At 44.6% G+C, this 27,809-nt stretch overlaps 1 protein-coding gene across 1 annotated transcript in view; it reads left to right on the top strand.

Annotated features, from left to right (window-relative positions):
- pde9aa (phosphodiesterase 9aa) overlaps positions 1–27,809 on the top strand; it is a 267,251-nt gene that overhangs the window by 227,515 nt on the left and 11,927 nt on the right. The window contains exon 20 of the mRNA XM_072262191.1: positions 5,247–5,310. Within this exon, the coding sequence (XP_072118292.1) occupies positions 5,247–5,297 (51 nt within the window). The 3' untranslated portion in view covers positions 5,298–5,310. The remainder of the gene's footprint in view (positions 1–5,246; positions 5,311–27,809) is intronic.

Here is a 27,809-nt window from a genome sequence, read left to right on the forward strand (position 1 = left end):
TAGAATAGGAGGGGCAAGAGGGGGAGGTATTGCATTGCTTGTTAGAAAAAATATAACCGCGGTGCTCTGGCAGGATAGATTAGTGGACTCGTCTAGGGAAGCTAATTGGGTGGAATTGAGGAATAGGAAAGGTGTAGTGACGCTAATAGGGGTGTATTATAGACCACCTAATGGGGACCGAGAACTGGAGGAGCAAATTTGTAAGGAGATGGCAGATACTTGTAGTAAGCACAAGATTGTGATTGTGGGAGATTTTAATTTTCCACACATAGACTGGGAAGCCCATTCTGTAAAAGGGCTGGATGGTTTGGAGTTTGTCAAACGTGTGCAAGATAGCTTTTTGCAGCAATACACAGAAGTACCAACTAGAGAAGGGGCAGTGTTAGATCTCCTGTTAGGGAATGAGATAGGGCAGGTGACGGAGGTATATGTTGGGGAACACATCGGGTACAGTGATCACAATACCATTAGTTTCAATATAATTATGGAGAAGGGTAGGACTGGACCCAGGGTTGAGATTTTTGATTGGAGAAAGGCTAACTTTGAGGAGATGCGAAAGGTTTTAGAATGAGTAGACTGGGACAATTTGTTTTATGGGAAGGATGTAATGGAGAAATGGAGGTCATTTAAAGGTGAAATTTTGGGGGTGTCAATCTTTATGGTCCTGTTATGTTGAAAGGAAAGGTTAAAAGTTTGAAAGAGCCATGGTTTTCAAGGGATATTGGAAACTTGGTTCAGAAAAAGAGAGGGATCTACAATAAATATAGGCAGCTTGGAGTTAATGAGGTGCTCGAGGAATATAAAGAATGTAAAAAGAATCTTAAGAAAGAAATTAGAAAAGCTAAAAGAAGATACGAGGCTGCTTTGGCAAGTAAGGTGAAAATAAATCCAAAGGATTTCTACAGTTATATTAATAACAAAAGGATAGTGAGGGATAAAATTGGTCCCTTAAAGAATCAGAGTGGATGGCTATATGCGGAGCCAAAGGAGATGGGGGAGATTTTGAACAATTTCTTTCCTTCAGTATTCACTAAGGAGAAGGATATTGAATTGTGTAAGGTAAAGGAAACAAGAAGGGTAGTTATGGAAAGTATGATGATTAAAGGAGAGGAAGTACTGGCACTTTTAAGGAATATAAAAGTGGATAAGTCTCCAGGTCCGGACAAGATATTCCCTAGGACCTTGAGGGAAGTTAGTGTGGAAATAGCAGGGGCTCTGACAGAAATATTTCAAATGTCATTAGAAACGGATGGTGCCGGAGGATTGGCGTATTGTTCATGTGGTTCCATTGTTTAAAATGAGTTCTAAGAGTAAACCTAGCAATTATCGGCCTGTGAGTTTGACATCAGTGGTGGGTAAATTGATGGAAAGTATTCTTAGAGATGGTATATATAATTACCTGGATAGACAGGGTCTGATTAGGAACAGTCAACATGGATTTGTGTGTGGAAGGTCATGTTTGACAAATCTTTTTGAATTTTTTGCAGAGGTTACTAGGAAAGTTGACGAGGGTAAAGCGGTGGATGTTGTCTATATGGACTTCAGTAAGGCCTTTGACAAGGTTCCACATGGAAGGTTAGTTAGGAAGGTTCAATCGTTAGGCATTAATATCGAAGTAGTAAAATGGATTCAGCAGTGGCTGGATGGGAGACGCCAGAGAGTATTGGTGGGTAACTGTGTTTCAGATTGGAGGACGGTGTGTAGCGGTGTGCCTCAGGGATCTGTACTGGGTCCAATGTTGTTTATCATATATATTAATGATCTGGATGATGGGGTGGTAAATTGGATGAGTAAGTATGCAGATGATACTAAGATAGGTGGCGTTGCGGATAATGAAGTAGGCTTTCAAAGCTTGCAGAGAGATTTAGGTCAGTTGGAAGAGTGGGCTGAAAGATGGCAGATGGAGTTTAATGCTGATAAATGTGAGGTGCTTCATTTTGGTAGGACTAATCAAAATAGGACATACATGGTAAATGGTAGGGCATTGAAGAATGCTGTAGAACAGAGGGATCTAGGAATAATGGTGCATAGTTCCCTGAAGGTGGAATCTCATGTGGATAGGGTAGTGAAGAAAGCTTTTGGTATGCTGGCCTTTATTAATCAGAGCATTGAGTATAGGAGTGAGGATGTAATGTTGAAATTGTGTAAGGCATTGGTAAGGCCAAATTTGGAATATTGTGTACATTTCTGGTCACTGAATAATAGGAAAGATGTCAATAAAATTGAGAGAGTACAGAAGAGATTTACTAAAATGTTGCCTGGGTTTCATCTCCTAAGTTACAGAGAAAGGTTGAACAAGTTAGGTCCTTATTCTTTGGAGCGTAGAAGGTTGAGGGGGGACTTGTTAGAGGTGTTTAAAATTATGAGGGGGATTGATAGAGTTGACATGGATAGGCTTTTTCCATTGAGAATGGGGGAAATTCAAACAAAAGGACATTAGTTGAGAGTTAAAGGGCAAAAGTTTAGGGGTAACATGAGGGGGAACATCTTTACTCAGAGAGAGTGGTAGCTGTGTGGAACGAGCTTCCAGCAGAAGTGGTTGAGGCAGGTTCGATGTTGTCGTTTAAAGTTAAATTGGACAGCTATATGGACAGGAAAGGAATGGAGGGTTATGGGCTGAGTGCAGGTCGATGGGACTAGGTGAGAGTAAGAGTTCAGCGTGGACTAGAAGGGCCGAGATGGCCTGTTTCTGTGCTGTAATTGTTATATGATTAACATTGTATTCGCCTTCTTCACCACCGACTTAACCTGGAGGTTAAACTTAAGGGTATCCTGCACGAGGACTCCCAAGTCTCATTGCATCTCAGAACTTTGAATTCTCTCTCCATTTAAATAATAGTCTGCCCATTTATTTCTTCTGCCAAATTGCATAACCATACACTTTCCAACATTGTATTTCATTTGCCACTTCTTTGACCATTCTTCCAATCTATCCAAGTCTCTCTGCAGGCTCTGTTTCCTCGACCTCTCCAGCTATCTTTGTAGAGATCTGTTTTTACTTTGACATGAAAGAGTCTTTTCCTGTTGATCAGTATCAAAAAAGCCAAATTAAATCCACTGTTTCGATGGTGTAAAACAACAAACAATGGAAACTTCCAATGGGGGTGGGGTGGGGTGAATACTTTTTATAGTTTTTATAGGCACTATATATTTATATTATATGGCTAAATTAAATAAGTAGTACAAAAATTTAAGAAAATTAAAAATGAGGTAGTGTTCCTGGGTTCAATGTCCATTCAGAAATCGGATGTCAGAGGGGAAGAAGCTGTTCCTGAATCATTGAGTGTGTGCCTCAGGCTCCTGTATCTTCTTCCTGATGGTAGCAATGAGAAGAAGGCATGTCCTGAGTCATGGGGATACTTCATGATGGATGCTGCCTTTTTGAGGCATCGCTCCTTGAAGATGTCCTGGATACTATGGAGGCTGGTGCCCATGATGGAGCTGATTAAGTTTATAAATCTCTGCAGCCTATTTCGATCCTGTGCGATAGCTACACGCCACCACCCCCCACACCAGACAGTGTTGCAGCCAGATAGAATGCTCTTCATGGTACATCTGTAGAAATTTGTGAGTACCTTTGGTGTCATGTCAAATCTCTTCAAACTCCTAATGAAATATAACTGCTGTCATACCTTCTTTGTAGCCGCATCAATATCTTTGGTCTAGGATAGATCCTCAGAGATTTTGACACCTAGGAACTTGAAATTGTCACTCTTTCCACTTTTGATCCCTCTATGAGGATTGGTGTGTGTTTCCTTGTCTTATCTTTCTGAATGCAACAATCCGTTCTTTAGTCTTACTGATCTTGAGTGCAAGATTGTTGCTGCGACACCACTCAATTAGCTGATATATCACACTCCTGTACACCCTCTCATCACCACCTGAAATTCTGCCAACAATACCTGTGTCATCAAGCTGCAAAACCTGGACTTCTGTACCTCCCTCAGCAACTAATGCGATCCTCAACTTCCACAGCCTGTGTGGATAGAAAATAACATCTGCACCTTGCTGGCAATCAACATTGGTGCCCCTCAGGGACGTGTGTTTCACCCTCTGCTCTACTCTCTCTACATCCGTGGCCCATGATTGGCCGCATGAAGAGCCAATGAGATCACATCTGCCGTAGACTTATTGTGGCAATAGGCCATTTGCCCTGGGCCTAGGTTGTTGCTGAGACAGGAGTTAATTCCAGCCATAAACAACCTCTCAAAGCACTTCATCACCATAGATGTGAGACTACTGGAAGATGGTCATTATGGGAGCTCACCCTGGTCTTCTTGGGCACTGGTATGATTGTTGCCATTTTGAAGCAGGATTGAAACCAATCTGCCAGCTGGTTGGCAAAGGTTTTCAAAACCCTACTAGGTATTCAATCAGGGCCTGTTGCTTTGTGAGGGCTCATTTTCTTGAAAGAATGTCTGACATCTGCCTCTGAGGCGGAGATCACAGGGTCACCGGGTGCTACAGGGATCCTCATAGCTGTAGTTTCATCCTCCTTTTCAAAGTGTGTATAAAAAGCATAGGGCTCTTCTGGGAATGAAACATCACTGTCATTCATGATTTGTATGAAATAATGACTTCACGGGGAGTGATTCAGCCATGGGGAGGGTTATGGACGAAAGATCTAAGAGTACAAGTACATAATTCATTGAAAGTGGTGTTAGAGGTACACAGAGTGGTGAATGCAGCATTGGGCATATTGGCCTTCATCAGTCAAACTATTGCGTAATGAAGGTGGGATGTTATCTTGCATTGGACAAGACGCTGGTGAAGCTACACTTGGAATGTTGTGTTGGGTTTTAGTTACCCTGTTATGGGAGGGACATCACTGAACTGGAAGATTTCTGAGAAAGTTGCCTGGACTTGAGGCCTGAATTATGAGGCGATGTTAAGCAGGTTATGACTGACCATCTCCCTCTCTCTGCCTGGTCACCTCTACGTTCAGCTTCCTCTCCTCCTCAGTGTTCTCTCACTTCCCTGCAACTTAAAGTGTGTGTTACTTCAGGCATTGTCTTCTGACTTTCCTCAGCTCCGACGAGTGATCATTCAGCTCTTTTATCATGGGTTCTTTCTCCTCAGTTGAATATTTTCAGCATTTTTTGTTCTTATTGCAAATATCCAGCAGGTTATGCTTTCCAATTATCATGGCAACATTTAATGGCCAAGCACGTGAATGACTGTTACAACCCCGATTAATCCCACAGGATTTTACAACCCAGATTAATCCTGAATTGTTCAATTTTCAGGTGCAAAAGAAGAAAAATGAATCCTTAACCCTCGGAAGTAAAAAGAAGTGAAATTGCTCTTGAGGTGAGTAGGAATCTGAGAGCTTTTCATTAGCACAAGGATTAATTCCCTTCAATACTCGGTAGTTCTGATGCAAGGTCCCCAGTGATTCAGCACAGGAACAAGCTGTTTGGCTCACGATGACCATGCAACCAGCAAGTATCTATTTACATTCATCGCAGTACCAGCACTCGGTCCATAACCAATTTTCCTCTCAAACCCAACCTCCTGCCTTCTCCCTGCATCCCTTCATTCCCGATCAATCATGAATCTATCAACCTCTGCCTTAAGTATACTTAAAGGCTTGGACACCGCAGCTGCCCGTGGCAAAGAATTCCAGAGATTCACCACACTTTGGCAAAAGAAATTCCTCCTCATCTCCGTTCTAAAAGCCCCTCTATTCCGAGGCTGTGTCCTCTTGTCTTGGATGGTCCCACCTTAGGAAACATCCTCTCCTCATCCACTGTATCAAGGCTTTTCACTATTTGATAGGTTTCAATGAAGTCACCCCTCATTCTCCTGAATTCTAGTGAATACAGGCCCAGAGCCATCAAATGCTCTTCATACGGCAAGCCATTGAATCCCGGAAGCATTTTCGTGAACCTCCTTTGAACCCTCTCCAATTTCAGAATGTATTTTCTAAGATAAAGGGCCCAGAACTGTTCACAATATTCCAAGTGAGGCCTCAATAGTGCTTTATGAAGTCTCAATGTTACATCCTTGCTTTTATATTCTAGTACTCTTGAAGTGAATGCTTAACATCGTATTTGTCTTTCTCACCACAGACTCAACCTGCAAATTAACCTCTAGAAATCCTGCAAAAGGACTCCCAAGTACCTTTGCACCTCAGTTTATTCTGTTTTCTCTCCATATTGAAAATAGACAATCCTTTCATTTCTTCTACCAAAGTGCATGACCATACACTTCCCAACATTGTATTCCATCTGCCATTTCTTTGCCCATTCTCATAAACTATCTTAGTCCTTCTGTAGCTTCTCTACTTCCTCAACACCACCTGTCTCTCCACCTATCTTTGTATCATCTGTATACTTTGCAACAAAGCCATCAATTCCATCATTGACATATAATGTGAAAAGAAGTGGCCCCAACACAGTCACTAGGAATTCTGCAGGTGCTGGAAATTCAAGCAACACACATCAAAGTTGCTGGTGAACACAGCAGGCCAGGCAGCATCTCTAGGAAGAGGTACAGTCGACGTTTCAGGCCGAGACCCTTCGTCAGGACTAACTGGAAGAAGAGCTAGTAAGAGACTTGAAAGTGGGAGAGGGAGGGGGAGATCCAAAATGATAGGAGAAGACAGGAGGGGGCTCACTCCATCCTTCCGCCACCCCACTAGGAATAGGGTTCCCCTTGTCCTCACCTACCACCCCACCAGCCTCTGGGTCCAACATATAATTCTCCATAACTTCCGCCACATCCAACGGGATCCCACCACTAAGCACATGTTTCCCTACCTCCCCCCCTGCTTTCCGCAGGGATCGCTCCCTACGCAACTCCCTTGTCCATTCATCCCCCCTATCCCTCCCCACCAATCTCCCTCCTGGCACTTATCCTTGTAAGTGGAACAAGTGCTACACATGCCCTTACACTTCCTCCCTTACCACCATTCAGGGCCCCAGACAAGTCCCTCTAGGTGAGGCGACACTTCACTTGTGAGTCGGCTGGGGTGATATACTGTGTCCGGTGCTCCCGACGTGGCCTTCTATATATTGGCAAGACCCGACGCAGACTGGGAGATCGTTTCATTGAACAACTACGCTCTGTCCGCCAGAGAAAGCAGGATCTCCCAGTGGCCACACATTTTAATTCCATGTCCCTTCCCATTCTGATATGCCTATCCACGGCCTCTTCTACTGTAAAGATGAAGCCACATTCAGGTTGGAGGAACAACACCTTATATTCCGTCTGGGTAGCCTCCAACCTGATGGCATGAACATTGACTTCTCAAACTTCCGCTAATGCCCCACCTCCCCCTCGTACCCCATCCGTTATTTATTTATATACACACATTCTTTTTCTCTCTCTCCTTTTTCTCCTTCTGTCCCTCTGACCATACCCCTTGCCCATCCTCTGGGTTTTTCCCCCACCTCCCCCTTTTCTTTCTCCCTAGGCCTCCTGTCCCATGATCCTCTCATATCCCTCTTGCCAATCACCTGTCCAGCTCTTGGCTCCATCCCTCCCCCTCCTGTCTTCTATCATTTTGGATCTCCCTCTCCCCCTCCCACTTTCAAATCTCTTACTAGCTCTTCTTTCAGCTAGTCCTGATGAAGGGTCTCGGCCCGAAATGTTGACTGTACCCCTTCCTAGAGATGCTGCCTGGCCTGCTGCATTCACCAGCAACTTTGATGTGTGTTGCTTGGTCCCAACACAGTCCCCTGTGGAACACCACTAGTCACCAGCAGCCAACCAGAAAAGGCTCTCTTTATTCACACGCTTTGCTTCCTGCAATGAGTCCCTGCTTTACTCATGCTAGAGTCTTTTCTGCAATACCGTGGGCTCGTAGCTTGTCAATCAGCCTCATGTGTGGCACCTTGTCAAAGGCCTTCTGAAAATCCAAGTACGCAACATCAACCAATTCTCCTTTGTCTATCCTGCTTGTTATTCCTTCAAAGAATTCTAACAGATTTGTCAGGCAAGATTTTCCCTTGAGGAAACCATGCTGACTCTGGCCTGTTTTATCATTTGCTCCCAGGTACTCCAGAACTACATCCTTGACCATTGACTCCAACATCTTCCCAACCACTGAGGTCACATTAACTGGCCTATAATTAATTTTGTTCTGCTTCCCTCCCTTCTTGAAGAGTGGAGTGACATTTACAATTTTTTAGTCTTCTAGAACCATTCCAGAATATAATGATTCTTGAAAGATCATTACTAATGTCTCAGTCTCTTCAGCTACCTCTTTCAGAACCCTGCGGTGTATACCATCTGGTCCAGGTTATGCATTTACCTTCAAACCTTCCAGTTTCCTTAAGAACCTTCTCCATAGTAATGGTAACTTCACATTTCATGACGCCTGACAGCTGGAACTTCCACCATACTGCTAGTGTCTTCCACAGTGAAGACTGATGGAAAATACTTATAGGGTATTCATTTCATCCGCCATTTCCTTGTCCCAAATTACTACCTCCAGTATCATTTTCCAGTGGTCTAATATCCACTCTCATCTCTCCTTCACACTTTATGTATCTGAAGAAACTTTTGATATCTTCTTTAATATTATTGGCCAGTTTACTCGCTGGAATTCAGAAAGATGAGAGGAGATGAAAAGGATATTATGAAAATTATGAAAGGAATAGATAAGATAGAGGCAGGAAAGTTATTTCCATTGGTAGGTGAGACTAGAACTATAGGACATAGCCTCAAGATTCGGGGGAGTAGATTTAGGTCAGAGATGAGGAGGAACTGTTTTTCGCAAAGAGTGGTGAATCCGTGAAATTCTCTACCCAGTGAAGCATTGGTAAATATATTTAAGACAAGGTTGGATAGATTTTTGGACAGTAGGGGAAATTAAGGGTTATGGGGAAAAGGCAAGTGGGTGGACTTGAGTCCATGGTCGGATCAGCCATGATCTTATTGAATGGCGGAGCAGGCTCAACAGGCCAGATGGCCTACTCCTGCTCCTATTTCTTAAGTTCTTATGTTCTTACTTTTATATTCCATCTTTACCTTCTTAATGACATTTTTAGTTGCCTTTTGTTAATTTAAAAGCTTGCCAATTTTCTAATTTCCCATTAATTTTTGCTTTATTATATGTCATTTCTTTGGCTTTTATGTTGGCTTTGACTTCTCTTGTTAGCCATGGTTGTGTCATCTTGCCTCAAGAATACTAATTGCTCTTTGGGATGTACCTATCCAGTCCCTTCCGAATTGCTTCCAGAAATTCCAGCCATTGTTGCACTGCCATCTTCCCTGCCAGTGTTCTTTTCCAATCAATTCTGGCCAACTCCTCTCTCATGCCTCTGCAATTCCCTTACTCTGCTGTAATACTGATGTATCTGATTTTAGCTTCTCCTTCTCAAATTTCAGGGCAAATCGATGATATGATGATCATTTTCCCTGAAGGGTTCTTCACCTTAAGCTTCTAATCCATTCAAGTTCATTACACAACACCCAAACCAGAATTGCTGATCCCCGAGTGGGCTCAACCACAATCTACTCTAAAAATCAGTCTCTTAGGCATGCTAGAAATTCTCTCTCATGGGATCCAGCATCAACCTAATTTTCCCAATCTACCAGCTTATTAAGATCCCCCTTAACTGTTTCTAAATTGCCCTTTTGTCATGCATTTTCTATCTCTTCTCTAATTTGTAACCTTCTATGCCTTGCACTTTCAGTGCTTGTCTGGATGCTACTTTGTTGTTGGGAGTGCTTATCTACACTAGCCCCTCTTGCAGGACATTCCACATTCCATGGTTTTAGACAACTTCTGTCAACCTCAACAATGTTCCTCATCATTTTGTACGCCTCCATTGGATTCTCCTCAGTTTTTCAATGAAAGCAACACCAGCCTTTTCAGTCTGTCCTCATAAATGAAATGTTCCATCCCTGACGGCAGCCTGGAAAATCTCCTTTGTACCCTCTCAAGTGCAACCATAAGCTTCCCATGGTGTGGTTAGCAGAACTGCAGCAACTGTCTAGAGCAGTATCATCTAAGACCATAAGACTTAGGAGCAGAATTCGGCTATTCAGCCCAGAACATTCATTCAGAACATAGAACATGGAAATCTACAGCAATTACAGGCCCTTTGCTCCACAAAGTTGTGGCGGTCATGTAACCCACTCCAGAAACTACTGCATAGCTTTCTATTTTTCTAAGCTCCATGTACCTGTCTTAGTCTCCTAAAAGACCCTATCGTATCTGCTTTCACCACTGTCACTGGCAGCCCATTCCACGCACTCACCACTCTCTGTGTGAAATCTTACCCCTGATATCCCCTCTGTACCTGCTTCCAAGCACCTTAAAACTATGACCTCTCGTGCTAGCCCTGGGAAAAAGCCTCTGACTATTCACCTGATCAATGCCTCTCATCATCTTATACACCTCTATCAGGTCAGCTCTCATCCTCCGTCGCTTCAAGGAGAAAAGGCCAAGTACACACAACCTATTCTCATAAGGCACCCTGTCCAGTCCAGACAACATCCACGTAAATCTCTGCACTCTCTCTATAGTATCCACACCCCTCCTGTAGTGAGGTGACCAGAACCGAACACAATACTCTAAGTGGGGTCTGACCAAGGTCTTAGATAGCTATACCATTACCTCTCAGCTCTTGAACTCAATCCCACAGTTGAAGGCCAACACTCCATATGCCTTCTCAACAACACTGTCAACCTGCACAGAAGATTTGAGTGTCCAGTGGCATGGACCCCAAGATCCCTCTGATCCTCCACACTGCCAAGAGTCTTACCATTAATCTTATATCTTATAATCTTATAGTCTTCAAATTACACTTACCAAAATGAACCACTTCACACTTACCTGGGTTGAACTCCATCTGCCACTTCTCAGACAGTTTGGTATCCTATCGATGTCCCTCTGTAACCTCCGACAACTCCATGAGTCCATAAGACCATAAGATGTAGGAGCAGCAGCAGGCCATTCGGCCTATCGAGTCTGCTCCGCCATTCAATCATGAGCTGATCCAATTCTTCCAGTCATCCCCACTCCCCTGCCTTCTCCCCATACCCTTTGATGCCCTGGCTAATCAAGAATCTATCTATCTCTGCCTTAAATACACTCAATGACTTGGCCTCCACAGCCGCTCGTGGCAACAATTTCCACAGATTTACCACTCTCTGACTGAAGTAATTTCTCTGCATCTCAGTTCTAAATGGACGTCCTTCAATCCTGAAGTCATGCCCTCTTGTACAAGAATCCCCTACCATGGGAAATAACTTTGCCATATCTAATCTGTTCAGGCCTTTTAACATTCGGAATGTTTCTATGAGATCCCCCCTCATTCTCCTGAACTCCAGGGATACAGCCTAAGAGCTGCCAGACGTTCTTCTGCATTATTTCTCCTGCCTCATTTTCTAGCGGTCCTATGTACATTCTCATTTCTCTTTTATTTTTAACATACTTGAAAAATTTTTTACTATCCACTTTGAAATTATTTGCTAGCTTGCTTTCATATTTCATCTTTTCCCTTCTCATGATTTTTTCAGTTGCTCTCTGTAGGTTTTTAAAAACTTTCCAATCCTCTATCTTCGCACTAATGTTTGCTTTGTTGTTTGCCCTTTCTTTTGCTTTTATCATAATTTTGATTTCCCTTGTCAGCCATGGTTGTACTATTTTACCATTTGAGTATTTCTTCATTTTTGGAATACGCATGTCCTGCACCTTCCTCATTTTTCCCAGAAACTCATGCCATTGCTGCTCTGCTGACATCCCTGCCAGCAGCTCCTTCCAATTTACTTTGGCCAGCTCCTCTCTCATACCACTGTCATTTCCTTTACTCCACTGAAATACTGCTACATCAGACTTTACTCTCTCTCTATCAAATTTCAAGTTGCATGCAATCATATTGTGATCACTGGTTCCTAAGGGTTCTTTTACCTTCAGCTCCCTAATCACCTCCGGTTCATTACATAACACCCAATCCAGCCAGTATAGCTGATCCCCAAGAAACTGCTCTAAGAAGCTATCTCTTAGGCATTCAACAAACTAACTCCCTTGAGATCTACTTCCAATCTGATTTTCCCAATCGACCTCCATGTTAAAATCTCCCATGACTACCATAACATTGCTCTTTTGACACATCTTTTCTATTTCCTGTTGTAACCTGTGGTCCACCTCCCAGCCACTGTTGGGAGGCCTGTATATAACTGCCATCAGGGTCCTTTTACCCTTGCAGTTTCTTAACTCAACCCACAAGGATTCAAAATCCTCCGATCCTATGTCACAGCTTCCTACTGATTTGATACCATTCTTTACTAGTAGAGCCACACCATCCCCTCTGCCTACCTTCCTATCCCTCCGATACAATGTGTAACCTTGGACATTCAGCTCCCAACTACAACCATTCTTCAGCCACAATTCAGTGATGGTTGGGCAGAAGTGCCTGTTTTCATGCCATATGACTGACTGAAAGTAGGGGGATCCTCAGAAAGCAGATAAGAGGCCTATAGGAGGAGTTGGAATGGTTCTGCTCCACAAAACCAGAGCCTTTTTTAAATACATTAGAACCAAGAAAGTCAGTGGGGTAAAAGCAGAATCAAAATCAGGTTTAATATAAGAATATAAGACATACTGCAGGAGTAGTATTAGTCTATTCAGCCCGTAAGGTCTCCTCAACCATTCCGTCATGGCTGATTTATTATCCCGCTCAACCCCATTCTTCTTCCTTCTTCCCATAACCTTTGACACCCTGACTAATCAAGAACCTATCAAGCTCCACTTTAAATATACTCAATGACTTCACCTCCACAGCTGTCTGTGGCAATGAATTCCACAGATTCACTACCCTCAGACTAAAAAAAAACTCCTCCTCTTCTCTGTTCTAAATGGAAGTCCCTCTATTCTGAAGCTGTGCCCTCCACTCTACCAAAGCCTTTCGATATTCAATAGCTTTCAATGAGATCCTGCTTCATGCTTCTAAACTCCAGGGAGTACAGGAATTAATCATTGGTAATATCACACTAGCATGCTGTGAAATTTGTTGTATTGCAGTGGCAGTACAGTGCAATACATAATTTCACAAACTATACATTACAATAAGAAATATAGTGGATTCCAGATTGTTGGGACACATTGAGTCCAGTACATTTTGGCCCAATTTTGTGGCTGCCCCAGTTCACCAGCTTCATGGAAATAGTTAAAAAGACATAAAAAGAGAAACTACCATTTAATCACAAACAGGAGAAAATCTGCAGGTGCTGTAAATCCAAGCAACACACACAAAATGCTGGAGGAACTCAGCAGGCCAGGCAGCATCTATGAAAAAGAGAATTGTCGATGTTTTGGCCTGAAATGTCAACAATACTCTTTTCCATAGATGCTGCCTGAGCTGCTGAGTTCCTCCAGCATTTTGTGTGTGTTGCTTAAACTACCATTTAAATTAGTGTAACCTTTTTACCGTTGGCTCATAACGAATTAACTAGTACAGTGAATGCAAACCAACAGTAACATACTGTAACTCTACAGTAATGAGAAGACCATTTCAGATAAATAAAGATGTCTAGGGAAATATGATTTGGGTGAATACAAAACAAAAGTTTGTATGTTCCTTTAAGGGAAAGTAGAATTATTACTTGTAAGAATACTGATACACCCATGCAAATTTACTGTTTATCAGGAAACAATAATTTAACTCACACCAGTATAAGTTTAGATTGAAATTGTATTGACAAAATATTTTAAATTATAACAACCACAATAAAGAAAAGAGACCGTCACACATATATTAATTGTCCTATAACATGCACATAATCATTGGAGCTCATTGTTGCATAGTCAATCTGGTTTGCTTCACTTGTTTACTCCTGGTACCAAACAATTCTGCCTGAAAACACAGACACAGCAATACGTAAATAAATATCACACAATGTCCAAGGACAAAGCGTCGAACTGTCTCCAAGGTCATGTGATAACTAGATAATTAAGTTATCTCTGCATTCTCCTTGAGACCATTGTCTACATGAAGATTTTCCGACAGCAGTATCTGTCCTTCCAAATCAGTTCATGTTTGCTGCGCATTTCCATTTTTCTTCTTTCTCCTTCTTCCTCCAAACTCCTGCACTCTCTCCAGAAAATAGCTACCCCCAATCCCTGTAGAATGTTCCAGGGCATCTTATTGGACAAAATGTGAACAAGACACATCTTATTGCTATTACAACAGGCCTAATTTAATCAATTGAATGACTATTCTCAAAAGCAAAAAAACACTGAAATACTCGATTGTATAATATAATTAAAGGCACCATTGCATTTTGAGAAAATCTGCAGAAAATAAAATACCCAGCAGCATAACTGTATTAATAAAATTAAAAAATGGTCTTAAACCTGGGGTAATGCACACAGTGCTGGAGGAACTACGCAGGCCAGGCAGCATCAATGGAAAAAAGTACAGTCGACATTTCAGGCCGATACCCTTTGGCAGGATGCAGAAAAAAAGCTGAGGAGTAATTTAATGGGTGGGGGAGGGGGGGAGAAAGAAACGCCAGCCCATAGGTGAAACCTGGAGGGGGGGGGTGGGCGATGAAGTAAAGAGCTGGGAAGTGATTTGGTGAAAGAGACAGAAGGCCATGAAAGAAAGGAAAAAGAGGGGAAGAGACCAGAGGGAGGTGATGGGTGGGCAAGGTGAGAGAGGGAAAAGGGGATGGGAAATGGAGAAGCGTGGAGGGGTGGGGGCACAGTTGGTTGGGGTCATTACAGGAAGTTTGAAAAATCGATGTTCATGCCATCAGGTTGGAGGCTGATAAATTAGTAATAAATTATGCATTTAAATGAAATAAAAAACAAATTAGTCATAGTCATAGTATGGTCATAGTCATACTTTGTTGATCCCAGGGGGAAACTGGTTTTTGTTACAGTTGCACCATAAATAATAAATAGTCATAGCACTATAAATAGTTAAATAGTAATATGTAAATTATGCCAGTAAATTATGAAATAAGTCCAGGACCAGCCTATCGGCACAGGATGTCTGACCCTCCAAGGGAGGAGTTGTAAAGGTTGATGGCCACAGGCAGGAATGACATCCTATGACGCTCAGTGCTGCATCTTGGTGGAATGAGTCTCTGGCTGAATGTACTCCTGTGCCCACCTAGTACTTTATGTAGTGGATGGGAGACATTGACCAAGATGGCATGCAATTTAGACAGCATCCTCTTTTCAGACACCACTGTGAGAGAGTCCAGTTCCATCCCCACAACATCACTGGCCTTATGAATAAGTTTGTTGATTCTGTTGGTGTCTGCTACCCTCAGCCTGCTGCCCCAGCAGACAACAGCAAACATGATGGCACTGGCCACCACAGATTCGTAGAACATCCTCAGCATCGTCCAGCAGATGTTAAAGGACCTCAGTCTCCTCAGGAAGTAGAGACAGCTCTGACCCTTCTTGTAGACAGCCTCAATGTTCTTTGAGCAGTCCAGTTTATTGTCAATTTGTATCCCCAGGTATTTGTAATCCTCCACCATGTCCACACTGACCCCCTGTTTGGAAACAGGGGTCACCAGTACCTTAGCTCTCCTCAGGTCTACCACCAGCTCCTTAGTCTTTTTCACATTAAGCTGCAGATAATTCTGCTCACACCATGTGACAAAGTTTCCTACAGTAGCCCTGTACTCAACCTCATCTCCCTTGCTGATGCATCCAACTATGGCAGAGTCATCTGAAAACTGCTGAAGATGACAAGACTCTGTGCAGTAGTTGAAGTCCGAAGTGTAAATGGTGAAGAGAAAGGGAGACAAGACAGTTCCCTGTGGAGCCCTAGTGCTGCTGATCACTCTGTCGGACACACAGTGTTGCAAGCACACGTGCTGTGGTCTGCCAGTCAGGTAATCAAGAATCCATGACACCAGGGGAGCATCCACCTGCATCGCTGTCAGCTTCTCCCCCAGCAGAGCAGGGCGGATGGTGTTGAACGCACTGGAGAAGTCAAAAATCATGACCTTCAGTGCTGGCTGGCTTGTCCAGGTGGGCGTAGACACAGTTCAGCAGGTAGACGATGGCATCCTCAACTCCTAGTCGGGGCTGGTAGGCAAACTGGAGGGGATCTAAGTGTGGCCTGACCATAGGCCGGAGCAGCTCCAGAACAAGTCTCTCCAGAGTCTTCATGATGTGGGAGGTCAATGCCACAGGTCTGTAGTCATTGAGGCCGCTGGGGCGCAGCGTCTTCGGCACAGGGACGAGGCAGGACGTCTTCCACAGCATAGGAACCCTCCGGAGCCTCAGGAGAGTTAGAACACTATCAATGCTACTGCAGTACTATAAAACTGTATATTCTTCCTAATAGTTATTGATGGAAGAATTAATCCAGTGTATAGTGTCATGTTCTTTTGATTGATTGTAAATGAAAAAAATCAGTGCAATCAGTGCAGACAACAGTCTGCCTTCAAACAATGCTTTTGACAATTGCATCCTCCAAATCTTCATTTTCATTGTAACATCAAGATGATTATCAATACCATCAAATTCGTCATGGTTACTAACTTGTTGAAGTAGTGAAATTGTTTCATTTTCCAAGCCTGAATGCTTGAAACAGTTCCGAATTGCCTTACTGCTTATTTCTCCCCAACTATTAGTCATAAAAGTCACTGCTTTCTGAACACAAATACATGCAACTGACGCAAAGTAAAAACTATTCAGCAACAGTCTCCTGTCCCAATTAAGCAGCTGCCCTAATTAACCAATGTATAAATATGAATGGGATCCTTAATGATAGATGCTGCCTTTTTAAGGCATTGTCTTTTGAAGATGGCCTGGATGCTGGGGAGGCTGGTGCCCATGATAGACCTGGCTGAGTTTACAACTTCCTGTAGCTTTTTCTAGTCCTGTGTTTTGGCTCCTCCATACCAGATGATGCTGCAACCAGTTAGAATGCTCTCCATGGTCCAAGTGTAGGAATTTTTTAGAGTCTTTGATGACATACCAGATCTCCTCAAATTCCCAATTAAGTATAGCTGGTGATGGGCGTTCTTTCATAAATGTATCAATATGTTGGTCCCAAGTCACTTCTTCGGCAGTTTGAACGGGGCACAACTGCGCAAGCGCGTGAAGGTCAGCCTGTGAGACAGTGGGAGACTTTAAAAAGCAAGCAGATGAACAGAGTGGGCGATGGAGTAGTGGGAGACAGAGTAGGAAGGCTTTGGCTGGAGGGGCTTCGGCGAGCAGAGGCTGAGGACGAGCTTGTTCCCAGTGAGGTAAGGCCGGGTAAGTTCCTTTAATTACTCTAATTAACGTAGGAGTAGGTAATGGAGGCAGCAGTTAGGGCAGTTGAGTGCTCCGTATGCAGTATGTGGGGAGTCAGGGCGAGCACAATTGTCCCTGATGACTACACCTGTAAAAGGTGCATCCAGCTGCAGCTCCTGACAAACCGAGTTAGGGACCTGGAGCTGGATGAATTTCGGATCATTCGGGAGGCAGAGGCAGAAATAAACAGGAGTTACAGAGAGATAGTCACCCCAAAAAGTCAGGATACAGGTAGCTGGGTGACTGTCAGGAGAGGGAAGGGGAATAGACAGAATGAGAAGAGCACCCCTGTGGCCGTTCCCATCAAAAATTAGTATACTGTTTTGGATACTGTTGATGGGGATGACCTACCAGGGACAAGTTGCAGTGGTTGCGTCTCTGCCACTGAGACTGGACCCTCAGCTCAGAAGGGAAGGAGGGAAAAGAGGAGAGCAGTAGTGATAGGGGATTCGATAGTTAGGGGGACAGATAAAAGGTTCTGTGGAAGAGATCGAGAATCCCGGATGGTCTGTTGCCTCCCTGATGCCAGGGTCTATGATATCTCAGATCGAATTCTCGGTATTCTCAAGAGGGAGGGTGAGCAGTCAGATGTCATGGTCCATGTAGGGACCAATGATGTGGATAGGAAGAGGGAGGAGGTCCTGCAAAGAGAATTTAGGGAGTTAGGTGCAAAGTTGAAGGACAGGACCTCCAGGGTTGCAATCTCAGGATTGCTACACATGCCACGTGCTAATGGTGCTAGAAATAGGAAGATAAAGCAACTAAATACGTGGCTAAGGAGTTGGTGCAGGAGGGTAGGCTTCATGTTTCTGGACAATTGGGTCTTGTTCCAGGGAAGGTGGGACCTGTTCCGACAGGACAGGTTGCTCCTGAACTGGAGGGGGACTAACATCCTTGCGGGAAGGTTTGCTAGTGCTGCTCCGGGGGTGGGGGGGGCGCGGTTTAAACTAGATCTACAGGGGGAGGGGAATAAGAGTGTTGGAGCAGATAGTGAGGTGGTGGAGGATAAAGTTCTGCAAGTATAGTGCATGGAGTAAAGCCAGATCTAACATACAGAGAGGCTTTGAGGAAAGAGAAACAGAATAAAGGGTGTAAAGACAGTAAGGTAGAAGGGCTAAAGTGTGTGTACTACAATGCAAGCAGCATCAGGAACAAAGGTGATGAACTGAGAGCTTGGATACATACATGGAATAATGTTGTAGTGGCCATTACAGAGACTTGGCTGGCACCAGGGCAGGAATGGGTTCTCAATATTCCTGGATTTCAGTGCTTTAAAAGGGATATAGAGAGGGGGGAAAAGGGGAGGAGGGGTGGCATTACTGGTCAGGGATACTATTACAGCTACAGGAAGGGTGGGTAATGTAGCAGGATCCTCTTTTGAGTCAGTATGGGTAGAAGTCAGGAACAGGGAGGGAGCAGTATTGGGAGTATTCTGTAGGCCCCCTGGTAGCAGTAGACATACCAAGGAGCAGATTGGGAGGCAGATTTTGGAAAGGTGCAAAAATAACAGGGTTGTTATCATGGGTGACTTTAACTTCCCTAATATTGATTGACACCTGATTAGTTCCAATGGTTTAGACGGTGCAGAGTTTGTTAAGTGTGTCCAGGATGGATTCCTGTCACAGTATATTGACAGGCCATCTCGGAGGAATGCCATACTAGATCTAGTATTAGGTAACGAACCGGGTCAGGTCACAGATGTCTCAGTGGGTGAGCATCTGGGGGACAGTGACCACCGCTCCCTGGCCTTTAGCATTATCATGGAAAAGGATAGAAACAGAGAGGACAGGAAAATTTCTAATTGCGGAAGGGCAAATTTTGAGGCTATGAGGCTAGAACTTGTGGGTGTGAATTTGGATGATGTTTTTGCAGGGAAATGTACTATGGACATATGGTCAATGTTTAGGGATTTCTTGCAGAATGTTAGGGATAAATTTGTCGCGGTGAGGAAGATAAAGAATGGTAGGGTGAAGGAACCATGGGTGACAAGTGAGGTGGAAAATCTAGTCAGGTGGAAGAAGGCAGTGTACATGAGGTTCAGGAAGCAAGGATCAGATGGGTCCATTGAGGAATACAGGATAGCAAGAAAGAAGCTTAAGAAGGGGCTGAGGAGAGCAAGAAGAGGGCATGAGACCTTGGCGAGTAGGGTAAAGGAAAACCCCAAGGCATTCTTCAATTATGTGAAGAAAAAAAGGATGACAGGAGTGAAGGTAGGACCAATTAGAGATAAAGGTGGAAAGATGTGCCTGGAGGCTGTGGAAGTGAGCGAGGTCCTCATGAATACTTCTCTTCGGTATTCACCAATGAGAGGGAACTTGATGACGATGAGGACAATATGAGTGAGGTTGATGTTCTGGAGCATGTTGATATTAAGGGAGAGGAGGTGTTGGAGTTTTTAAAATACATTAGGACAGATAAGTCCCCGGGGCCTGACGGAATATTCCCCAGGCTGCTCCACGAGGCAAGTGAAGAGATTGCTGAGCCTCTGGCTAGGATCTCTATGTCCTCGTTGTCCACGGGAATGGTACCGGAGGACTGGAGGGAGGCGAATGTTGTCCCTTTGTTTAAAAAAGGTAGTAGGGATAGTCCGAGTAATTATAGACCAGTGAGCCTTACGTCTGTGGTGGGAAAGCTGTTGGAAAAGATTCTTAGCGATAGGATCTCTGGGCATTTAGAGAATCATGGTCTGATCAGGGACAGTCAGCATGGCTTTGTGAAGGGTAGATCCTGTCTAACAAGCCTGATAGAGTTCTTTGAGGAGGTGACCAGGCATATAGATGAGGGTAGTGCAGTGGATGTGATCCACATGGATTTTAGTAAGGCATTTGACAAGGTTCCACACGGACTTATTCAGAAAGTCAGAAGGCATGGGATCCAGGGAAGTTTGGCCAGGTGGATTCAGAATTGGCTTGCCTGCAGAAAGCAGAGGGTCGTGGTGGAGGGAGTACATTCAGATTGGAGGGTTGTGACTAGTGGTGTCCCACTAGTTCTGGGACCTCTACTTCTCGTGATTTTTATTAACAACCTGGATGTGGGGATAGAAGGGTGGGTTGGCAAGTTTACAGACGACACAAAGGTTGGTGGTGGTGTGGATAGTGTAGAGGATTGTCGAAGATTGCAGAGAGACATTGATAGGATGCAGAAGTGGGCTGAGAAGTGGCAGATGGAGTTCAACCCGGAGAAGTGTGAAGTGGTACACTTTGGAAGGACAAACTCCAAGGCAGAGTACAAAATAAACGGGAGGATACTTGGTAGAGTGGAGGAGCAGAGGGATCTGGGGGTACATGACCGCAAATCCCTGAAAGTTGCCTCACAGGTAGATAGGGTAGTTAAGGAAGCTTATGGAGTGTTAGCTTTTATAAGTCAAGGGATAGAGTTTAGGAGTCGCGAGGTAATGGTGCAGCTCTATAAAACTCTGGTTAGGCCACACTTAGAATACTGTGTCCAGTTCTGGTCGCCTCACTATGGGAAGGATGTGGACAATTGGAAAGGGTACAGAGGAGATTTACCAGGATGCTGCCTGGTTTAGAGAGTATGCATTATGATCAGAGATTAAGGAATCTGGGGCTTTACTCTTTGGAGAGAAGGAGGATGAGAGAAGACATGATAGAGGTATACAAGATATTAAGAGGAATAGGTAGGACAGCCATCGCCTCTTCCCCAGGGCACCACTGCTCAATACAAGAGGACATGGCTTTAAGGTAGGGGGTGGGAAGTTGAAGGGGGATATTAGAGGAAGGTTTTTTACTCAGAGAGTGGTTGGTGCATGGAATGCACTGCCTGAGTCAGTGGTGGAGGCAGATACACTAGTGAAGTTTAAGGGACTACTAGACAGGAATATGGAGAAATTTAAGGTGGGGTATTATATGGGAGACAGGGTTTAAGGGTCGGCACAACATTGTGGGCCGAAGGGCCTGTACTGTGCTGTATTATTCTATGTTCTAAGGTAAATCCTCAGAGATGTTGACATCCAGGAAGTTAAAACTGCTCACCCTTTGACTGCTGATCCCTTGATCAGAACTGTTGTTTGTTCCCTGACTTCCCCTTCCTGAAATTGATTCGGAGTAAGAAGGCTGCGAGTGAAGGGCTGATTTTTCGGAGCGAAGGGAGTTTTTTACTACTCGGGGTAAAAGAGAGGCAAGACTGCGCAGGCACGTGACATCAGCCAGTAGAGTGCGAAAGGTTTAAAAAGAAGACCACCATATCCAGCGGGCGGCATTCAGAATGAGCAGCAGAGTGTGAGGCGGCAGAGTGATAGAGCTTTTGCTCAATGGGCTTAGGCGGTAATGGGAAAAGGCAAGGTAGGTTTACCTGTATTAATTGCGGAAAGGAAGTAGTATGAGTTTAGAGGCCAGTTTTCTGTGCTTGGTGTCAGATGTAGGAGTGTCCCAGCCTCCCGGATGGCCATATCTGCACCAGGTGTGTCGAGCTGCAGCTCCTAAGGGACCGAGTTCGGGAACTGGAGCTGCAGCTCAATGACCTTCGCTTGGTCAGGGAGAGCGAGGAGGTGATAGAGAGGAGTTACAGGCAGGTGGTCACACCGGGGCCATGGGAGACAGACAAGTGGGTCACAGTCAGGAGGGGGAAGGGGAAGAGTCAGGTACAAGAGAGTACCTCAGTGGCTGTACCCCTTGACAATAAGTACCCCTGCTTGAGTACTGTTGGGGGGGACAGCTTACCTGGGGGAAGCGACAGTGGCCATGCCTCTGGCACAGAGTCCAGCCCTGTGGCTCAGAAGGGTAGGGAAAGGAAGAAGATGACAGCAGTGATGGGGGATTCTATAGTTATGGGGTCAGACAAGCGATTCTGTGGATGCAGGAAAGAAACTCGGATGGTAGTTTGCCTCCCAGGTACCAGGGTCCGGGATGTTTCAGATCGCATCCAAGATATCCTGCAGTGGGAGGGAGAACAGCCAGAAATCATGGTACATATTGGTACCAATGACATAGGTAGGAAAAGGGAGGAGGTCCTGAAAAAAGACTACAGGGAGTTAGGAAGAAAGTTGAGAAACAGGACCGCAAAGGTAGTAATCTCGGGAATACTTCCTCTGCCACGTGACAGTGAGTATAGGAACAGAATGAGGTGGAAGATAAATGCGTGGCTGAGGAATTGGATCAGGGGCAGGGATTCAGATTTCTGGATCATTGGGACCTCTTCTGGGGCAGGTATGACCTGCACAAAAAGGACGGGTTGCACTTGAATCCCAGGGGACCAATATCCTGGCAGAGAGCTTTGCTAAGGCTACTGGGGAGAGTTTAAACTAGAATTGTTGGTGGGTGGGAACCAAACTGAAGAGACTGGGGAAGAGGAGGTTGGCTCACAAATGGAGAAAGCTTGTAGACTGTGTGAGGGAGGATAGGCAGGTGATGGAGAAGGGACGTGCTCAGACCGACAGTTTGAGATGTGTCTATTTTAACGCAAGGTGTGTTGTGAACAAAGCGGATGAGCTTAGAGCGTGGATCAGCACTTGGAGATATGATATGGTGGCCATTACAGAGATTTGGATGGCTCTGGGACAGGAATGGTTACTTCAAGTGCCGGGTTTTAGATGTTTCAGAAAGGACAGGGAGAGAGGCAAAAGAGGTGGGGGTGTGGCACTGCTGATCAGAGATAGTGTCACGGCTGCAGAAAAGGTGGACGCCATGGAGAGCTTGTCTACAGACTCTCTATGGGTGGAGGTTAGGAACAAGAAGGGGTCAATACTTTGCTGGGTGTTTTTTATCGGTCGCCCAATAGTAACAGGGATATCGAGGAGCAGATAGGAAAACAGATCCTGGAAAAGTGTAATAATAAAAGAGTTGTCGTGATGGGAGATTTTAATTTCCCAAATATTGACTGGCATCTCCCTAGAGCAAGGGGTTTAGATGGGGTGGAGTTTGTTAGGTGTGTTCAGGAAGGTTTCTTGACACAATATGTAGATAAGCCTACAAGAGGAGAGACTGTACTTGATTTGGTACTGGGAAATGAACCTGGTCAGGTGTCAGATCTCCCAGTGGGAGAGCATTTTGGAGACAGTGATCATAATTCTATTTCCTTTACAATAGCATTGACGAGAGATAGGAACAGACAAGTTAGAAAAGTGTTTAATTGGAGTAAGGAGAATATATGAGGCTATCAGACAGGAACTTGGAGGCTTAAATTGGAAACAGATGTTCTCAGGGAAAAGTATGGAAGAAATGTGGCAAATATTCAGTGGATATTTGTGTGGAGTTCTGCATAGGTACGTTCCAATGAGACAGGGAAGTTATGGTAGGGGTACATGTCCACAGATCCTTGAAAGTTGCCTTACAGGTGGATAGGGTAGTTAAGAAAGCTTATGGGGTGTTAGCTTTCATAAGTGGAGGGACAGAGTTTAAGAGTCGCGATGTAATGATGCAGCTCTATAAAACTCTGGTTAGGCCACACTTGGAGTATTGTGTCCAGTTCTGGTCACCTCACTATAGGAAGGATGTGGAAGTATTGGAAAGGGTACAGAGGAGATTTACCAGGATGCTGCCTGGTTTAGAAAATATGCATTATGGTCAGAGATCAAGGGAGCTAGGGCTTTACTCTTTGGAGAGAAGGAGGATGAGAGGAGACATGATAGAGGTGTACAAGATAATAAGAGGAATAGATAGAGTGGATAGCCAGCGCCTCTTCCCCAGGGCACCACTGCTCAATACAAGAGGACATGGCTTTAAGGTAAGGGGTGGGAAGTTCAAGGGGGATATTAGAGGAAGGTTTTTTACTCAGAGAGTGGTTGGTGTGTGGAATGCACTGCCTGAGTCAGTGGTGGAGGCAGATACACTAGTGAAGTTTAAGAGACTACTAGACAGGTATATGGAGGAATCTAAGGTGGGGGCTTATATGGGAGGCAGGGTTTGAGGGTCGGCACAACATTGTGGGCTGAAGGGCCTGTACTGTGCTGTACTATTCTATGTTCTATGTACAGGAACCATAATGTACAAAGGCTGTAATAAATCCAGACAAGAAGAAAAGAAAAGCTTACAAAAGGTTCAGAGAGCTAGGTAATGTTAGAGATCTAGAAGATGATAAGGCTAGCAGGGAGGAGCTTAAGAAGGAAATTAGAAGAGCCAGAAGGGGCCATGAGAAGGCCTTGGCGGGCAGGATTAAGGAAAACCCCAAGGCATTCTACAAGTATGTGAAGAGCAAGAGGATATGACGTGAAAGGACAGGACCTATCAAGTGTGACAGTGGGAAAGTGTGTATGGAACTGAAGGAAATAGCAGAGGTACTTAATGAATACTTTACTTCAGTATTCACTATGGAAAAGGATCTTGGTGATTGTAGGGATGACTTGCAGCAGACTGAAAAGCTTGAGCATGTAGATATTAAGAAAGAGGATGTGCTGGAACTTTTGGAAAGCATCAAGTTGGATAAGTCACTGGGACTGGATGGAATGTACCCTAGGCTACTGTGGGAGGCGAAGGAGGAGATTGCTGAGCTTCTGGCAATGATCTTTGCATCATCAATGAGGATGGGAGAGGTTCCGGAGGATTGGAGGGTTGCGGATGTTGTTCTTTTATTCAAGAAAGGGAGTAGAGATAGCCCAGGAAATTATAGGCCAGGGAGTCTTACTTCAGTGGTTGGTAAGTTGTTGCAGAAGATTCTGAGTGGCAGGATTTATGAACATTTCGAGAGGTAAAATATGATTAGAAGTAGTCAGCATGGCTTTATCAAGGGCAAGTCTCGAACCTGATTGAATTTTTTGAGGATGTGATTAAACACATTGATGAAGGTAGAGCCATAGATGTAGTGTAAATGGATTTCAGCAGGGCATTTGATAAGGTACCCCATGCAAGGCTTATTGAGAAAGTAAGGAGGCATGAGATCCAAGGGGATATTGCTTTGTGGATCCAGAACTGGCTTGCCCACAGAAGGCAAAGAGTGGTTGTAGACGGGTCATATTCTGCATGGAGGTCAGTGACCAGTGGTGTGCCTCAGGGATCTGTTCTGGGACCCTTACTCTTCGTGAATTTTATAAATGACCTGGATGCGGAAGTGGAGGAATGGGTTAGTAAGTTTGCTGATGACACAAAGGTTGGAGGTGTTGTGGAGGCTGTCAGAAGTTACAGTGGGACATTGATAAGATGCAAAACTGGGCTGAGAAGTGGCAGATAGAGTTCAACCCAGGTAAGTGTGAAGTGATTCATTTTGGTAGGTCAAACATGATGGCAGAATATAGTATTAATAATAAGACTTTTGGCAGTGTGGAGGATCAGAGGGATCTTGGGGTCCAAGTCCATAGGACACTCAAAGCAGCTGCACAGGTTGACTCTGTGATTAAGAAGGCATATGATGCATTGGCCTTCATCAATCTTGGAATTGAATTTAGGAGCTAACAGGTAATATTGCATTTATATAGGACCCTGGTCAGACCCCACTTGGAGTACTGTGCTCAGTTCTGGTCACCTCACTACAGGAAGGATGTGGAAGCCATGGAAAGGGTTCAGAGGAGATTTACAAGGATGTTGCCTGGAATGGGGAGCATGCCTTATGAGAATAGGTTGAGTGAACTCAGCCTTTTCTCCTTGGAGCGATGGAGGATGAGAGGTGACCTGATAGAGGTGTATAAGATGATGAGAGGCATTGATCGTGTGGATAGTTAGAGGCTTTTTCCCAGGGCTGAAATGGTTGCCACAAGAGGGCACAGTTTTAAGGTGCTGGGGAGAAGGTATAGAGGAGATGTCAGGGGTATGTTTTTCACTCAGAGTGTTGAGTGCGTGAAATGGGCTGCCGGCAACAGTGGTGGAGGCGGATACGATAGGGTCTTTTAAGAGACTTTTGGATAGGTACATGGAGCTTAGAAAAATAGAGGGCTCTGGGGAAGTCTAGTAATTTCTAAGGTAGGGACATGTTCGGCACAATTTTGTGGGCTGAAGGGCCTGTATTGTGCTGTAGGTTTTCTATGTTTCTAATAGTTGTTACATTGGCCAAATATATAGATGGTGTCTGAGCTGTGCCTAGCCACACAGTCAGGGGTGTAGAGACAATAGAGCAGTTGGCTAAAATGCAGTCTTGAAGTGCACTAATGTCGATTGTCAGCGAGGGGATGTTATTTCCAATTCACAGTGACTGTGTTCTCCCATTGAGGAAGTCAAGGATTCAGTTGTAGATGGAGGCAGGAAGACCCAGACTTTGGAGCTTGTTGATTAGTACTGAGGGTACAGTGGCATTGAACTCTGAGCTGTAATCAATATACAGCAGCCTTACATAGGTAACACACATCAAAGTTGCTGGTGAACGCAGCAGGCCAGGCAGCATCTGTAGGAAGAGGTGCAGTCGACGTTTCAGGCCGAGACCCTTCGTCAGGACTAACTGAAGGAAAGGCTAGTAAGAGATTTGAAAGTGGGAGGGGGAGGGGGAGATCCAAAATGAGAGGAGAAGACAGGAGGGGGAGGGATAGAGCCAAGAGCTGGACAGGTGATTGGCAAAAGGGGATACGGTATCCCCTTTTGCCTATCACCTGTCCAGCTCTTGGCTCCATCCCTCCCCCTCCTGTCTTCTCCTATCATTTTGGATCTCCCCCTCCCCCTCCCACTTTCAAATCTCTTACTAGCCTTTCCTTCAGTTAGTCCTGACGAAGGGTCTCGGCCTGAAACGTCGACTGCACCTCTTCCTACAGATGCTGCCTGGCCTGCTGCGTTCACCAGCAACTTTGATGTGTGTTGCTTGAATTTCCAGCATCTGCAGAATTCCTGTTGTTAGCTTTACATAGGTATCGCTGTTGTCCAGGTGGTCCAAGGCCAAGTGGAAAGCCAGTGAGATTCCATCCACTTTAGACCTATTGTGGCAATAGGCAAATTGCAGTACGTCCATTTCCTTGCTTAGTTAGGAATTGATTCTGGTCCTGAGCAATCTTTCAAAGCACTTAATCATAGTAGCTGTGAGTGCAACTGGGTGAGCAGTTGCCTCAGGGACTAAAGGGGAAGTTTTGGTTACAGACACAAAATGCTGGAGGAAATCATCAGGCCAGCCAGCATCTGTGAAAAAGAGTACAGTCGACGTTCCTAACCCCGTCAAAGGGTCTCGGCCCGAAACATTGACTGTACTATTTTCCATGGATGCTGCCTGGCCAGCTGAATTCCTTCAGCATCTGCAGATTTTATCTCGTTTCCAAAAGGGAAATTTTGTGTGGAGCTGGGGAATATGTGTGGGATCAAATCAAAAGCAACAGAGGAGGCAACTCACAGGTCCACGAGTGAGATTTAAAAGGGAACTGTTGCATGTTTTGCATTTTTCTAGTGGCCCAATCAAATCGGGAGTGAGAGAGAAAGCAGCTCACAGGTCAGTCAGTGAGATAAAACAAGGAGTGTCTGCAGGCTTTCAGCATTTTCCGGGAGCCCAAATCACAATTCATTAGCAAGGTCAAATAAAAGTAAGGCAGTGACAAAAGGAGCAGCCATTCTTGGAGTACCATTGTGTGAGTGGACCAGTGTTAGAGTGGGATGCTGTGGCTCATCAGGCTTGGGTGAGGTAAGTTACTACTTCTTCATTGGGTAGTACAGTACATAGTGCTAGGAAACCTCAAAGGTCTGAAGGTGGATAAGTCACTTGGGCCAGATGAACTCCATCCCAGTCCTGA

The sequence above is a fragment of the Mobula birostris genome, chromosome 6 (assembly GCF_030028105.1).
Source record: "Mobula birostris isolate sMobBir1 chromosome 6, sMobBir1.hap1, whole genome shotgun sequence".
NCBI classification, from domain to species: domain Eukaryota; kingdom Metazoa; phylum Chordata; class Chondrichthyes; order Myliobatiformes; family Myliobatidae; genus Mobula; species Mobula birostris.